At 37.6% G+C, this 17605-nt stretch overlaps 2 protein-coding genes across 2 annotated transcripts; one reads left to right on the forward strand and one right to left on the reverse strand.

The window, feature by feature from the left end:
* Positions 1-42: 42 nt before the first annotated feature.
* On the forward strand, positions 43-653 carry LOC111785004 (translation initiation factor IF-2-like; the record flags this gene model as incomplete). Its single annotated transcript, XM_023665490.1, has 1 exon — positions 43-653. A coding segment is annotated over one exon (611 nt), but the record flags the coding sequence as incomplete, so codon positions are not given.
* A 15231-nt stretch (positions 654-15884) lies between these two features.
* Positions 15885-17456, reverse strand: LOC111785007 (pentatricopeptide repeat-containing protein At1g05750, chloroplastic). Its single transcript, XM_023665492.1, has one exon. It carries the CDS (start codon positions 17424-17426, stop codon positions 15894-15896), a length of 1533 nt encoding a protein of 510 aa, XP_023521260.1. The 5' UTR covers positions 17427-17456; the 3' UTR covers positions 15885-15893.
* Positions 17457-17605: the final 149 nt, after the last annotated feature.

A 17605-nucleotide genomic window follows, 5' to 3' on the forward strand; every position in this document is an offset into this window, starting at 1 on the left:
GGAAGGGGCCATTCAGGCCGCAACGGGGAAGGGGCCATTCAGGCCGCAACGGGAAAGGGGCCGGCCCACGAAAGGGGCCATTCAAGCCGCAACGGGAAAGGGGTCGGCCAGGAAACGGGCCATTCAGGACGCAACGAGAAAGGGACCATTCAGGCCGCAAACCAAAAGAGGCCATCAAGGAAAGGGGCCGGCCAGGAAAGGGGCCATTCAGGCTGCAACCAGAAAGGAGCCATTTAGGCCGCAACCGGAAAGGGGCCCTCCCGGCAACAACCAGAAAGGGGCAATTCAGGCCGCAACCGAAAAGGGGCCGGCCAGGAAAAGGGCCATTCAGGCCGCAACCGGAAAGGGGCCATTCAGGCTGCAACCGGAAAGGAGCCGGCCAGGAAAGGGGCCATCCTGGTCGCAACGGGAAAGGGGCCATCCTGGTCGCAACGGGAAAGGGCCATTCAGGCCGCAATGGAAAAGGGGCCGGCCAGGAAAGGGGCCATCCTGGTCGCAACGGGAAAAGGGCCATCCTGGTTGCAACGGGAAAGGGCCATTTAGGCCGCAACCGGAAAGGGACCGACCAGGACATGGGACATTCAGGCCGCAACCGGAAAAGGGTCGGCAAGGAAAGGGGCCATTCAAGCTGCAACCAGAAAGGGGCCGGCTAGGAAAGGGTCGTCAAATTTGTTTGCCATTGGAACAAAATTTTCTCAAAAGAATTAAGGTAAGCATACTATCATATAGAAAATAAGGTTTTTTTTTCCCTCTATTTGAAAGCATTTCTGGTTTTCAAATTTCTTCTATATATATATAATTCGAAAGTCATGTTCCCAAATGCTTTCGAAATAAGAAATCAATTCGAAAGTCAGGTTCCCAAATGCCTTTGAAATATAAAATCAATTTATATGTATGAAGTATGAAACATTATATTTTAAGACTTAATTTTTTTTATTATTTTTTTTTATTTTTTATTTTTTAATTTCTAAGAATTGGTAATGTCAAATACCTCGAAAATAACTACTAACTATTGGTGTAATTTACTTTTATTTTTTCTCCTTCCACATTCTAAGTGGTCTACTATCGGTGTAATTTACTTTTCGATCGGCAGCACATTCCACCAATATTAATCATGTCATCGAAGGTGCCATTCAAGCCACAAGTCAGGTCTCCGACTAAAAACAGTCAATTGTATGAAATCACATTGTGCTTTGATAAAGATTGAGTTGTTAGATGAACACGACTCTTCACAATAGTATGACAAAAGGCCTCAGACAAATGGAGATAATATTCGTTGATTATAAACTCATGATCATTCCCTAAACTAGTTGATATGGGACTTTCATCCAACACCTCCCCTCGAACAAAGTACGTCTCCCCTTAATCGAGGCTCGACTCCTTCCCTTTTGGAGTCCTTTGTTCAACATTTTAGTATTCTATTGACATGACTAAGTTTAGGGCATGGCTCTCATACCATATTAGATGAACATAACTCTCCACAATGATATGATATTGTCCACTTTGAGCATAAGCTCTCGTGACTTTGTTTTGGGCTTCTCAAAAGGCATCATACCAATAAAAATAAATATAGTATGAGTTGATTATAAACACATGAATATTCCCTAAATTAGCAGATGTGAGACTTTTATCCAACAAGAGTGACTCTCATTGATTGTCGGTGTGCCCGCAAGTGCCCAACTCAATTTATTCCCTAAATTAGCCGACGTGATACTTGCATCCAACCAGAGTGACTCTCATTGACTGTCGCCGGCAAGTGCCCAACTTAGTTTAATGGCTCTTGTCTTAGCACTTTCTTCTAAGATGTGCATTAATGCCATGAAAAAATATTTTGAAGACTGATTCTCATCCATTCATATTCGTGCACAAATCTCAAAAGATTGCTTTTTTTAAAATGATAAATTTCAACGTGATAATAATAATTTTTATGCTATTACTGAAGTTCACTATTTTAATTGATAAAACCATTTGTTTAAACCTAAAAAATTCAAGCTAAAAGCAAGATGGCATATGTATAAAAACTATGAAATTTGCATATGGTAAGTGCATTATTTATTTATTTATTATTTTTTTTATTTTTTTTAAGATTTTAGGTTAGTATAGACATTGTCTTTTTAATATTTTCATTTGATTTTAATTTACTTTAAATATTTCCTTCGTTTTACTTTAAGACTCTTGTTTCAACGTATAAGTTTATGACATAATTTTATGAAATGATTTTAAACAAACGTTTCCATATAAAAAGATTAGACCCGGTTTGCTTCTACTTTCAAATGCGATAACAAATGCAAAATCAAAGTCAATCTATTCATATTTTATATTTCACAATGAAATATAAAATCAATTTGTATGTATGGAGTTAAATATGGGATTATAATTTTAAAATTTTATAAATTCAATTAAAATTAGTGATTTAATTTTGAAATTAAAGAAATTATTGTCATATCATTTGTTTATTTTGACGAGGGGTAAAATGACTCGTAGTTCATGAACATTATATGTTAAAAGACTTAATTTTTTTTTATTCTTTGTTTTTATTTATTTTTTTTAATTTTTTTTTTTTTTTTAATTTCTAAGAATTTGTAATGTCAAATCCCTAAAAAAAAATTTGTTGTCTAATTTACTTTTTGTTTTCTCTGGATCACATTTAAAGTGAAATGAAGTAAAATATGGGATTATAATTTTAAAACTTTATAAAGTCAGGTTTAACTTTTGAAATTAGAGAAATTATTGTCATATCATTTGTTTATTTTGATAAGGTGTAAAATTACTCGTAGTTCATGAAACATTATGCGGTAAAGACTTAATTTATTTTATTCTTTGTTTTAATTTTTTTTTTAATTTCTACAAATTTGTAATGTAAAATCTCTATAAAAAAATAACCGCGTGTCTAATTTACTCTTGTTTTCTCCTTCCAATAAATGAATCATATTCTAAGTGAGTTTTTTTTGTTGAGGCATTTATGCACTTAAACCATTTCGGAACCTGATAGGAAAAGAAGGCAACCAAGTTTTTTTTGGATAGGCCAATGCATAAATATGAAACATGTTTCGAGAATATTTTTAAACAGGTTCAATATTTTCAAACAGCTTTGAACATTATTTTTAAACCGGTTCAATATTTTCAAACAGCTTTGAACATTAGTACAAACCCCAAATACGATTTACTAGCCATTTTGAACATCGCCAAACTCGCCCGACCGGCAGCCCATCCCACCAACATCATGTCATTGAAGGTGTCATTCAAGCCGCAACAGGAAAGAAGTCAGACCGAGACTGCAACATCACTATGATGACTAAAAATAGTCAATTGTATGAAATCACATTGTGCTTCAATAAAAAGTGAATCTCATTGACTGTTCATTTGCCCCCAACGAATGTTTCAAGATGGGTGATTCTCATCCATGCATATATGTAACGTTTTTTTATTTAAAAAACAACAACCAGAGCCGATCGAACGTGGGCCTGCGCCTCAGGTGGCCAAACAAGACGTGTGCGACCCAGGTTGCACCCAGGCCAGGCCCGACCCGACTTAATTGGGCCGGTTTTGCCGCTTTTGAGTAATTCACCTATTTTACCTCCGATTTTGGCACCATTTTCATGGTATTCCTCATTTTTGCCAGTGTAGGACTTATTTGAGGAGCTTGGTAAATTTTGGAACTGAGAGACAAAAATACCAACAAAAAGTGTCATGTTTTCCAGATAAGTGGAACCTCGTAACCTTGGATGTAACTAAGCTCTTTGTATGCAAGAAAGTATGATATAAGAAACATATCCTAGGAAGTTGAGTATAGAATGAGTTGAGATGACACATGCGGAATGTGATTATGTATGTCTACTGAAACGCGTATGCACCGCCTTATAAACTGAAATTCGTAACTAGGTATCCATGTTGAGATCGCTATGTTATGTCTCTATTTCATATGTTTATGATGTACGCGGTTATATAAGGACAGTTTGGGATTCGTCAACTAACTCCTAATTTCAATTTCTATATACCATCCTTTTTCATTATTCTCCCTATGTTTTAACTCTGCCTATGTTTTAACTCTCTATCGACTCTTAATTTCAATCTTCTATATACCATCCTTTTTCATTATTCTCTCCATGTTTTAACTCTGTCTATCAAAGCTCATATTCATCTATTCGTGCTCTCTAACTCTGTCTATCATGGCTCATATTTATCTCTTCGTGCTCTCTCTTGCATGTAAATGCTCTCTTCGTGCTCTCTCTTGCATGTAAATGCTAAATTTCAATACGGGTTCAACAATGGCCACCAGCCACATGTAAAACTCTACTATGTTATACCACCTCCAACCAAATTCACTATTCATGGTCTTTGGCCGAGCAATTACACTAAAAACTTGTGTGACCATAAACAAAATTTTCTCTAAATAATAAGGTACACATGCGGCCATATATGGGATGGGTTTTTTTTTTCTCCATTTAAAGCATAGAACTCATGGCTCAATGAGGCGCGCAACTTGGGTTGTAGCCCGGCCCAGCCCGGCTTAATTGGGCCGGTTTGGCCTCTTTTGAGTAATTCATCAATTTTAATTCCTATTTTGGCACAGTTTTCCTCATTTTTTCACTAGGACTTTTTTTTTTTCTCTCTCCATTTAAAGCATATAACTCATGGCTCGATGAGGCGTGCGCAACTTGGGTTGTAGCCCAGCCCGGACCGGCTTAATTGGGCCGGTTTGGCCCTTTTGAGTAATTCATCAGTTTTAATTCCTATTTTGGCACCGTTTTCCTCATTTTTTCACTAATGTAGGACTTTTTTTTTTCTCTCTCCATTTAAAGCATATAACTCATGGCTCGATGAGGCGTGCGCAACTTGGGTTGTAGCCCGGCCCGGACCGGCTTAATTGGGCCGGTTTGGCCCTTTTGAGTAATTCATCAGTTTTAATTCCTATTTTGGCACCGTTTTCCTCATTTTTTCACTAATGTAGGACTTTTTTTTTTCTCTCTCCATTTAAAGCATATAACTCATGGCTCGATGAGGCGTGCGCAACTTGGGTTGTAGCCCGGCCCGGCCCGGCTTAATTGGGCCGGTTTGGCCCCTTTTGAGTAATTCATCAGTTTTAATTCCTATTTTGGCACCATTTTCACGGTATTCCTCATTTTTTCACTAATGTAGGACTTATTTGAGGAGTTTGGTAAATTTTGGAACCACTAGAGACATAAATTGGAACAAAAAGTATCACACTTTTCAGATAAGTGGCACTTCGGAATCTTGGATGAAACTAAGCTCTTAATACGCAAGAAAGTATGATATAAGAAGCATATCCTAGGAATTTGAGCATATAATGAGTTGAGATGACAAATGTTGAATGTGATTATGTATGTCTACTAAAACGAGTATGCACTGCCTTATGAACTGAAATTCATAACTAGTTATCCATGTTTAGATTGCTATGCTATGTCTCTATTTCATATGTTTTTGATGTATGCGATTATACGAAGACAGTCAGGGGTTCGCCAACTAACTCTTAATTATGAACTTGACTAGATTCTTAGGGGTCCGGAATAGTTTACGATTTATGATTGTACCATGTGGGGAATACTGCGAAGTTTCCCAGTTAGCTTCTTGTAGTGAGCCTGCCACAAGCGGCAAAGGTCCATAGCTGTACCTTATGAGTTGGTTATGATTATTGTTCATGCATGTGATTTATGCGGTTATACGAGGACGATAGGGATTCATCAACTAACCCCTCACTGTAAACCTGGCTTGATTGTCAGGGGTCCAGATAACCATATGTTAAGTTATGGAGTCTGCTCCCTGTATTTATAGCTTGGTCAATATATCCGGTAAAGCTATATTTGGTAAAGCCATATATGGTAAAGCTATATCCGGTAAAGCTATATATGGTAAATAGCTATATATAGTAGATGGTTAAATCTGGTAAAGCTATATTTAGTAAACTGAACCATATATATATCCCGTCCAGTAAAGCTTTGGAAATGTACTTTCTATTCTCTGTACTCTCTCTTGTTGTACATACCTGAAGTCATCAATAAAAAATCCTTTTAGCCAGAGTTCTCCTTGCAATTTCTCTCTATCCTTCTCTTTGTGTTCATCTAGATCGAGCGTGTGCGTTGTTGTGCGATCCTAACAACTGGTATCGATCCTAACAACTGGTATCAGAGCAAGGCAAAATTCACCACGATCTGTGAAGATGGAAAGTTCAAAGATTGGAATTGAGAAGTTCGATGGATCCGATTTCGGTTTCTGGAAGATGCAGATTGAAGATTATCTGTACCAGAAAGATCTTCACGAACCTCTGTTGGGGGTGAAGCCGGATACCATGACCACGGAACAGTGGAAGCTCAAGGATCGACAAGCCTTAGGGATGATCCGGTTGACGCTATCCAGAAACGTGGCGTTTAACATCATCAAGGAGAAGACAACGTCAGATCTGATGAAGGCGCTGTCAAATATGTATGAAAAACCGTCGGCTATGAACAAGGTGTATTTGATGCGTAGATTGTTCAATCTACAGATGTCTGAAGGTGGACGTGTTGCGGATCATATAAATGAATTCAATATGATCATAAGTCAACTGGGTTCGGTGGAAATTAATTTCGAAGATGAAATTAAAGCGTTGATTTTGATGTCATCCTTACCCGAGTCATGGGATACTGTTGTTGCCGCAATCAGCAGTTCCCGAGGATCTGATAAACTGAAGTTTGATGAAATTCGAGATGTAGTTCTCAGCGAAAGTATTCGCAAACGGGAAACTGGAGATTCATCAGGCAATGCTCTCAGTGTTGATCGAAGGGGAAGAAGCAAATCAAAGAGCTCAAACAAACATGGGCGTTCAAAATCAAAGAACCGGGGAAAATCTCCAAACAAACCCAACGTAACGTGTTGGAGCTGTGGGGGAAAAGGACACTTTCGGACAGATTGTACAAAGCTAAAGAAGAAGCAGAATCATAAATCTGAAGATGATGATGATTCTATATACACAACAGAAGATGCTGAGGACGTTTTAATCCTTAGTGTGGATAGCCCAGCTGAATCCTGGATTTTGGATTCAGGTGCATCGTTCCATTCGTCTCCAAGTAAGGAATTGTTTCGAAATTTCAAATCAGGAAATTTCGGGAAGGTGTATCTTGCCGACAATAAAACCTTGGAGATTGAAGGAAAGGGAGATGTCTCCATACAAACTCCAGCAGGAAATCAATGGACATTACAAGATGTCAGATACATTCCTGGTCTCAAGAAGAACCTGATCTCTATTGGTCAGTTGGATAGCACAGGCTATGCAGCAGAGTTTGGAAAGAGTTCCTGGAAGATTGTGAAGGGCGCCATGGTTGTTGCGCGTGGCACAAAATCTGGAACCTTATACACTACTGCAGAGTGTATAAACATGACTGCTGCTGCTGAGAGTGCTTCCAATTCAAGTCTATGGCACAATAGACTTGGACATATGAGCGTCAAAGGAATGAAGATGCTCACTGCGAAAGGAGCTTTAGAAGGCTTAAAATCTGTTGATATGGGTCTTTGTGAGAGCTGCGTTATGGGCAAACAGAAACGAGTTAGTTTCACAAAGGCTGCCAGAGAACCGAAGAAAGTGCGGTTGGAAATGGTCCATACAGACGTCTGGGGACCATCTCCAGTTTCATCACTTGGTGGATCAAGGTACTACGTCACCTTCATCGATGACTTCAGCAGGAAGGTATGGGTTTACTTTCTGAAACATAAGTCAGATGTGTTTACCACCTTCAAGAAGTGGAAAGCTGAAGTTGAAAATCAGACCGGCTTGAAGATCAAATGCCTGAGGTCTGACAATGGAGGAGAGTACAACAAATCAGAGTTTATAACATTTTGTGCAGCTGAGGGAATTAGATTAATAAGAACAATTCCCGGTAAGGCAAGACAAAATGGTATTGCAGAAAGGATGAACAGAACCTTGAATGAGCGAGCAAGAAGCATGAGGATTCATTCTGGATTGCCAAAGGCATTCTGGGCTGATGCTGTGAACACAGCAGCATATTTGATTAATAGAGGGCCGTCAGTACCCTTGAAGTTCAAATTGCCCGAAGAAGTATGGACAGGAAAAGAACTCAAGTACTCTCACTTGAGAACCTTTGGCTGTACTGCGTATGTTCATGTTGATCCAGAGAAGAGAGATAAGCTTGATGCTAAGGCTGTGAAATGCTACTTCATAGGCTATGGCTCTGACATGTTCGGGTATAGGTTTTGGGATGAGAAAAATATGAAGATCCTAAGACACTGTGATGTGACCTTTGATGAAAATGTCATGTACAAGGACAGAGAGAAGATAAACTCTGAGACTACGAAGCAAGTGGGAGTTGAATTTGAGTGGCAAGAAAATTCACACAGTGATGGTACAACAGAAGCTCAAGAAACTCCTGATCCTATTGCTGAAGAACCAGACGTGGCTGATCCTATTGCTGAAGAACCAGACGTGGAGCAAGTTGCACCTGAGCAGGTGTTGAGAAGATCATCCAGAACTACCAGAGCACCAGACAGATATTCAACCTCATTACACTATCTGTTGCTGACTGACGAAGGAGAACCAGAGTCCTTTGATGAGGCCCTACAAGTGGAAGATTCAACTAAGTGGGAGCAAGCCATGGATGATGAGATGAGCTCACTTGAAAGGAATAATACGTGGGTGCTGACTGAGTTGCCTACAGGAAAGAGAGCTCTGTTGAACAAATGGGTGTTCAAAATCAAGGTTGAACCAGATGGCAGAAGGAGGTTTAAGGCTCGGTTAGTAGTTAAAGGATATTCACAAAGAAAAGGCATTGATTATGCTGAGATCTTTTCTCCAGTTGTGAAATTAACTACTATCCGAATTCTACTGAGTATTGTTGCATCGGAGAATTTGCACCTTGAGCAAATGGATGTAAAAACGGCATTTTTACATGGAGATCTAGACGAGGAGATCTATATGCAACAACCCGAAGGATTTGCAGCTCCAAGCAAGGAGCACATGGTGTGTAAGCTCAATAAGAGCTTGTATGGACTGAAACAAGCACCGAGACAATGGTACAAGAAGTTTGACTCCTTCATGAGCAAGAGTGGTTTCCACAGAAGTGAAAAGGATCAGTGTTGCTACCTCAAGAAATACACTGATTCTTATGTGTTTCTACTCCTGTATGTGGATGATATACTAATTGCTGGATCAAGTATGAGGGAGATAAACCACCTGAAGGCAAGCTTGTCTTCAGTATTTGAGATGAAAGATTTAGGTGCAGCGAAGCAGATCCTTGGGATGAGGATTTCTCGAGATAGATCTGCTGGCACATTAAATCTATCCCAAGAGCAGTACATTGAGAAGGTGTTGTCCAAATTCAAGATGAATAACGCTAAACCCAGGACTACCCCCTTGGCAAATCATATTAAATTGTCAAAGGGGCAATCTCCCAAGACAGTTGAGGAACGTGAGCACATGGCATCAGTTCCGTACGCTTCTGCAGTTGGGAGTTTGATGTATGCTATGGTCTGCACTAGACCTGACATAACACATGCAGTGGGAGTTGTTAGCAAGTACATGGCAAATCCAGGGAAGGAACATTGGGAAGCTGTGAAGTGGCTTCTAAGATATCTGAGAGGTACATCCAATACTACACTTTGTTATGGCAATGGCAAAGTAGTTCTGCAAGGTTTTGTGGATGCTGATCTGAGTGGAGATGTAGACTCCAGCAAGAGCACATCTGGGTATATCTACACTATAGATGGAACAGCAGTGAGTTGGATGTCTAAGCTTCAGAAATGCGTTGCTCTTTCATCTACTGAAGCTGAGTACGTGGCCATAGCTGAAGCTGGAAAGGAGATGATATGGATGACAGACTATCTAGAAGAATTAGGCCGGAAGCAGTGCAAGAAGATCCTTTATACAGATAGTCAGAGTGCCATACAGTTGGTGAAAAACCCAGTCTATCATTCAAGAACAAAACACATTAGAAGACGGTACCATTTCACTCGCAGGTTAGTGGAAGAAGGCGATATGTGTTTGGAGAAGATAGAGGGTGCAAAGAATCCAGCAGACATGTTGACAAAATGTGTTGATGTTGGAAAATTAAGGCTATGCAAAGCCCTAATTGGTATGGTGTAGGATTAGTCTCCAAGTGGGAGAATTGTTGAGTTATGGAGTCTGCTCCCTGTATTTATAGCTTGGTCAACGGCTATATCCGGTAAAGCTATATTTGGTAAAGCCATATATGGTAAAGCTATATCCGGTAAAGCTATATATGGTAAATAGCTATATATAGTAGATGGTTAAATGTGGTAAAGCTATATTTAGTAGATTGAACCATATATATATCCCGTCCAGTAAAGCTTTGGAAATGTACTTTCTATTCTCTGTCCTCTCTCTTGTTATACATACCTGAAGTCATCAATAAAAAATTCTTTTAGCCAGAGTTCTCCTTGCAATTTTCTCTATCCTTTTCTTTGTGTTCATCTAGATCGAGGTGTGCGTTGTTGTGCAATCCTAACACCATAGAATTGGCATATGATGTTTTATGATATATGATTTCTGTCTTGTGGGGACCATTAAGAAGTTTTCTAGTTGGTGAACTCGTCGTGAGTGGTAGGCGTGAACAGTTGCACCTTAGAATTGGTCGAACCTTAACATGCGTGATCCCTATGAGATCTATACCGAGGTTGCACCTCGAGGACTCTAAGATATGATGATGATGACAGACTAGCAGAAACGACTAACTAGGAGACCTAGAGAACCTAAGAGTACCTAGAGGGCTGTAGGTCCACATGAGACTGAAAACCAAGAAATAGAATGAGTAAATCTAGGGTGTAGCGTAGGAAATGCCTATTTTGGGAACCAAACCCCCTAATGAGGATAAGACACCGAATGAACTAACTAAGATTAACAAAACTCGATAGCAAACTATGAACAACTAGCAAGTTGCTTACTGAGTATAGTTTAGATACTCATCCCTGCTACTCTGAATTTTCTTTCATATGAGGCTTGCTAGAGCGGACGAGGTGGAGGTGCACACGAGTTAGGGTCTATGGAGTTTTGGGCTAGATCGGTGTTATGTGCCCTATTGATATGTTTTACTTACGAATCTTTTGTGTTTAGTGTGTACTTCTAGATTTCAAGGACTACTAGTGTCACATTCTTTTATGTGTGTCGTGTGAGTCTTCAGTTTGTGATATGTTTTCGAACGATATCATAGTTAATTTAAATTTTATGTATTTGCATGTACGATCAAAAGTTATAAATTTTATGCACTTTTACTTATTTTTATGTGAATAAGTAACAGTATGTGACTTGAGTCCCTCGTGAATCAGACCGTTACATATTATCATCTAATAGTTATTATTGTATTTTTTTCAATTTGATTATAAAAATGATTACTTTATTTTAAAAACTAAAATTTATTTTACTTCCAATTTAAAATTGGGATGAAATTTGTTGCACTTTTCTAAAATTAGGAATCTCAAATTCACAAATTTTGATTTTGTTTCCTATTTTTTACTTTTGTTAGTTGATTTTATTTCTTTATTTTTTCTTTTATCGTAGATTTTAAGTTATTATTAACATATAAATATATTTAGAGAATAAATTTTGTGGAATAATAATTAATTAATTATATATATATATATATATATATATGAGATATCTAATATTTTTTTCGGGGATTGATTGGTAGTATATTTTAGATTGAGTTAGTAGTCTCCTAATTTTTTAAATTATCCTATTTAAACAGAATGAATATAGCATTTTCAATCCCATTTATAAGATAATAGGTGCTTAAAGAGTTAATTCTACTCCTTTCCATTTTTTCTATATATTTGTCATTTCATCTTCACAATCTTAATCTTCTAAAAACATCCTTTTTCATTATTCTCTTCATCTAAATCTTTCTATCATCTCTTCGTACTCTCTATCTCCACTTTAATCTTATTTATAAATGCTCAATTTTAATACTTAGTTCAACAATAGCCATCGACCATATGTATAAATATCACTTATTTTTTCGAAAGAATAAAGTACATACGAGGGAGGTTATTTAAACATATAACTCTCTCCCTTTTATTCTTGTTGCTCTAAACAAACTAAACCCAATTTTTTTTTTCCCACATTTCTTCAGCATATAATTTCTCAAATGTCCTTATAAAATCAACCTGGGTTAAATATGGGAATTTTAAAATTTTATAAATTCAATTAAAATGAGTGGTTTTACTTTTGAAATTAAACAAATTATTGTATGTCATTTGTTTATTTATAAGGTGTAAAATGACTCAATTTATAATATCCTGTTATTGAAGGTGTCATTAGGCTGCAACAGGAGAGGAGTCAGACCCCTGCTACAACATGAATATGATGACTAATGACTAAAAATAGTCAATGGTATGAAATCACATTGTACTTCAATCAAGATTGACTCTCAACTGTACATTTGCTAGAAGTGCCCAACTCAATTTAAGTGGCTCTTGCCTTATATTTTTTTTTCTGAGATGTGCATTGATGATAAGAAAAAATAAAAGAATTGCTTCTTGTTAACAAATAGTTCGAAGATCGGTGATTCTCATCCATGCATATATGTAACGTTCTGTTATTTAACACTTTCTTCTAAGATGTGCATCGGTGCTGAGAAAAAAAAAAAAATAAAAGAATGGCTTCTTGTCAACGAATATTTCGAAGATGGGTGATTCTCATCCATGTATATATGTAACGTTCTGTTATTTAAAAAACAACAATCAACGCCGGTCGAACGTGGGCATGTGCCTCGTGTGGCTCAACACGACGCGCGCGACCGAGGTTGCAGCCAGGCCAGGCCCTGCCCGGCTTAATTGGGATTTCGCCCCTTTTGAGTAATTCACCTGTTTTAACTCTGATTTTGGCACCTTTTCCATGGTATTCCTTATTTTTGACCAATGTAGGACTTATTTGAGGAGTTTGGTAAATTTTGTAACCACCAAAATACCAACTAAGACTGTCATGTTTTCCAGGTAAGTGGAACCGGAACCTTAATGTAACTAAGTTTTTGGTATGCAAGGAAGTATGATTAAGAAACATATCCCAGGAATTTGAGCATAGAAAGTTGAGATGACACATGCTGAATGTAATTATGTATATCTACTTAAACGTGTATGCACTGCCTTATGAACTGAAATTCATAACTAGGTATCCATGTTTAGATAACTATGTTATGTCTCTATTTCATATGTTTATGATGTAAGCAGTTATATGAGGACAATTTGGGATTCATCAACTAACTCTTAATTGTGAACTAGATTCAATTGTCAGAGATCTGGATAACTATAGAATTAGCTTATGATAGTTTACAATTTATGATTGTACCATGTGTAGACTACTACAAAGTTTCCAAGTTAGCTTCCTGTAGTGAGCCTGTCATGAGCGACAGAGGTCCAAGCTGTACCTTATGAGTTGGTTATGTTTATTGTTCATGCATGTGATTTATGCGGTTATACGGGGACGATAGGGATTCACCAACTAACCCCTCATAAACCTGACTCGATTGTCAGGGGTCCGGATAACCATAGAACTAGCCTATGATGTTTTAGGATATATGATTTGTGCCCTGTTGGGGACCATTATGAAGTGTACCAGTTAGCTTTCTTTTGGTGAACCCGTCGCGAGTGGTAGCGGTCCACAATTGCACCTTAGAGTTGGTTTAACCTTAACATGCATGATCCCTATGAGATCTATACAGAGGTTGCACCTCGAGAACTCTGAGATATGACTATGATGATGAGAGACTAGTAGAAACAACTAACTAGGAGACCTAGAGAACATAAGAATAATCAGAGGGCTGTAGGTCTAGATGGGACCGAAAACCAAGAAATAGAATGAGTAAACCTAGGGTGTAGCCTAGTAAATGCCTATAGCCATCATGAGCTAGGGGCTATGGAGTTTCGGGCTACATCGGTGTCATGTGCTTTATCGATATGTTTTACTTACAAACCTTTTATGTTTTGTTAGTATTTCTGGATTTCATGGACTACTAGTGTCATTCTTTTGTGTGTGCGTTGTGTGAGTCGTCCGTTTGTGATGTGTTTTCGAACCATATAGTACTTAATCTAAATTTTCGTTATGTGCATATACGTTTAAAAGTTTTAAATTTTACGCATTTTTACTTATTTCCATGTGAGTAAGTAACCGTCCTTGACTCGAGTTCCTTGAAAGGAGGGTCGTTACATATTATCATCTAACAATTATTATTGTACTTTTTTTTCAATTTAATTATAAAAATGATTAATTTAATTTAAAAACTCAAATTGATCTTTACTTAATTTAAATTTGGGATGAAATGTTTCATTTTTCTAAAATTAGAATCTCAAATTCACCATTTTTAAAAAATGATGAATACTATTTCTTGATTTTTCTCCCTTTTTCATGGAGTGCGAGTTCTTGATGATGAATGGGAGAGTGAACCACCATATCTTCTATATACCATCCTTTCTCATTATTATTATATATATATATATATATATATATATAAAAGATATCTTCTATATACCATCCATCTCCGCTCTAATCTTGCTCGTAAATGTTCAATTTCAATACTTTGAAATGGTTTAACAATGGCCACCGACAACGTGTATAAATGTATTAAACCAATTCCAACCAAGTTCTGGTTTTTGCCCAAGCAACTTACACCAATGCCAAACTTGTTTATCAAGGAACAAAATTTTTCTCGAAATAATAAGTACCACATGCTACCATCGAAAAAATGAGGGTCTTTTCCTCCATTTAAAAACAAATAACTAATATCTTTCTCCATTTTTTTCTTATTGCTCTAAAAAAAACTGAATCCCAATTTTTTTGTTGGTTGGTTTTCACATTTTTCTGTATATAATTCGAAAGTCATGTTCGCAAATGCCCTCGAAATATAAAATCAATTTGTATGTATAAAGTATGAAACATTATATTTCCAGACTTAATTTTTTTTTATTATTTAATTTGTTTTTTTATTAATTTCTAAGAATTGGTAATGTCAAGTATCCAGGTAATTTACTTTTTGTTTTCTCCATTCATATCCTAAGTGGTTTTTTTAGTTGAGGCATTTGATGCATTGAAACCACTTTTGAACCAATATTTGCTTACCAAGCTTTTTGGATATGTCAATGAGATAAACATGGAACATGTTTCGAGAATGTTTTTAAACATGTTCAATATTTTCAAACAACTTTGAACATTTGTACAAACTCCAAATATACGGGTCCTATTGGCCATTTTCAATACCGTAAACTCGGCCCGACCGGCAGCACATCCCACCAATATCATGTCATCAAAGGTGTCATTCAAGTCACAAGAGGAAAGAAGTCAGGCATCCGCTGCAACATCAATATAAAAACTAAAAACAGTCGAAATCATATTGTGCTTTAATAAAGATGGAGTGACTCTCATTGACTGTCGCCCAAGTGTCCTACTCAATTTAAGTGACTCTTGCCTTCGCACTTTCTTGTAAGATATGCTTTGATGCTATGATAAAAATAAAAGAATTACTTCCTCCTAGCAAATATTTCGAAGATGGTGATTCTCATGAATATAAAAACTCAAAAGATTGCCTTTTCTTTTAAATAATAAATTTCAATGCGACAATAATAATTTTTATGCTATAAAATTAGATAATTAAATTAGCGAGTTGAAGTTCATTATTTTAATTGATAAAACCATTTGTTAAAATCTAAAAAAAATTCTTGGTAAAAGCAAGGCACATTTGCACGGTTGATGACGTCATGGTATCAAAGACTATGAAATTTGCCTATAGTAGTTGCATTTATTTTCCATAGACTTTAGGTTAGCATAGGGGATTGTTTTTTAATATTTTCACTTTATTTTAATTTACTTTAAATATTTCCATTCATATTTTCTATTTCACAAAGCCTCAAATTGATCAAATAAGGGATTTACGAAATAAGCTTCAATACTCTTTACTAGATTCATTACCATTCATTAAGGTAGCCGTTTCAGGAACATAGCCACATATCTTGAGTTCATGAAACAACACCTCTAACATCGAGTAGATATTATCTGCATCAGCATGGTATTTGTCACCAGCAACAAACTCATGAACCTTACCATCGATCTCAATCGAGCTAAACCCCGGTTTTTTCTGCACGCCTCGGGCTTTCATTGTTCTCCTGACCTTGTTGGCGCCTTCCCACCTCCCGACTGCTGCATATATGTTCGAAAGCAGCACGTAACTCGAATCACCACCAGGGTCCAACTCAAAGAGATATTTGATCAACCTTTCAGCCAGGCTCACATCACCATGAGTCCTGCAGGCAGCCAGCAGCGACCCGAGTACAACTTCATTTGGTTTCATCGGCATTGTCTCGATCACGTTCAACGCTTCATCCAACCTCCCTGCACGGCTGTAAAGGTCAACAATGCATCCATAATGCTCAATCCTAGGAGTAATTCTATGTACTCTCTTCATGTTATCAAACAATTCCAGCCCCTTGTTCACTAAGCCAGCATGGCTACACGCAGTAAGAGCTCCCGTGTAGCTAACTCCATCTGCCTTGAATCCTTCCTTCTGCATTGCATCAAAAAACTCCAGAGATTCATCTGCAAAGCCATTAATAGCAAATCCCACAATCATTGAATTCCAAGATACCAAAGTTCGTTTGGGCATTTTATCAAACACTTGGCGGGCAAACTCAATGCATCCACATCGAGAATACATATCTATCAATGAATTACTTATCCTAATATTATCCTTAAACTCCTGCTGCATAAGGAACCGATTAACCCATAACCCAAAAGAAAGCGCACCCAAATCAGCACACGCCGCAAGAACAGCAATTATTGACACATAATCAGGCTCGATACCCGAGCATTGCATTTCATGGAAGCACTCCAATGCTTGTTCAGAGTACCCCTGTTTCAAAAAACCATTAATTAAAGCCGTCCAGGAAATCGCATCTCTTGTAGGCATTTCATCAAACAGTTCAATGGCCAACTCAATCTCTCCATTCCTCATGTACCCATCGAGCATCGTGTTCCAAGTGACAGAGTTTTTCATGTCTAGATAATCAAAAACATTCCTAGCAAGACCCAATTGAGCACATTTGGCATACATAGCAATAAGAGCAGTCCCAACCATTACATGCCCTGTATCCAAACCTAATTTACGGACGTACCCATGAAGAGAAGCGCCGAAGTGGAGGCTGTGTGACGGAAAATCAGCACAGCCGGAGAGAAGCGTAATGAATGTGATGTGGTTCGGCTCAACTCCGGCGAGTCTCATCCTGGTAAACTCTGCGGCGGCTTCGGGTAATTGGTCGTTGCGGCAGTAGCGAGCAATAGAAGAGGTCCATAGAACAATGGGTTTAATGGGATTTGAGGAATTGGGATAGCGAGGGAAATTGAGATTTGATGGATTTGAATTAGAATATTGTTGGAGTTGGAATTGGAATGGAACGGCGGTGTGCGCTGGAACGCTGCTCATCGTTCCAGTGTGAAGAATCGTTTGGGATAGAGCGGGAATGGGATTTTATTGGTAAATTCATTTCCTAAAGTAATAAAAATTAAAATATGACATCTATAAACTTTAATATATATATATATATATAATTAGTTTGGAATAAAAATCATTCATATGATTAGAGAATGAAAATCTCACTCCCC

Source organism: Cucurbita pepo, unplaced genomic scaffold (genome assembly GCF_002806865.2).
Source record: "Cucurbita pepo subsp. pepo cultivar mu-cu-16 unplaced genomic scaffold, ASM280686v2 Cp4.1_scaffold000330, whole genome shotgun sequence".
Lineage (NCBI taxonomy): Eukaryota > Viridiplantae > Streptophyta > Magnoliopsida > Cucurbitales > Cucurbitaceae > Cucurbita > Cucurbita pepo.

Bases quoted from the DNA above. Each gene is read 5' to 3' on its own strand.
- LOC111785007 (XM_023665492.1), bottom strand. From the start codon at position 17,426: ATGAGCAGCGTTCCAGCGCACACCGCCGTTCCATTCCAATTCCAACTC.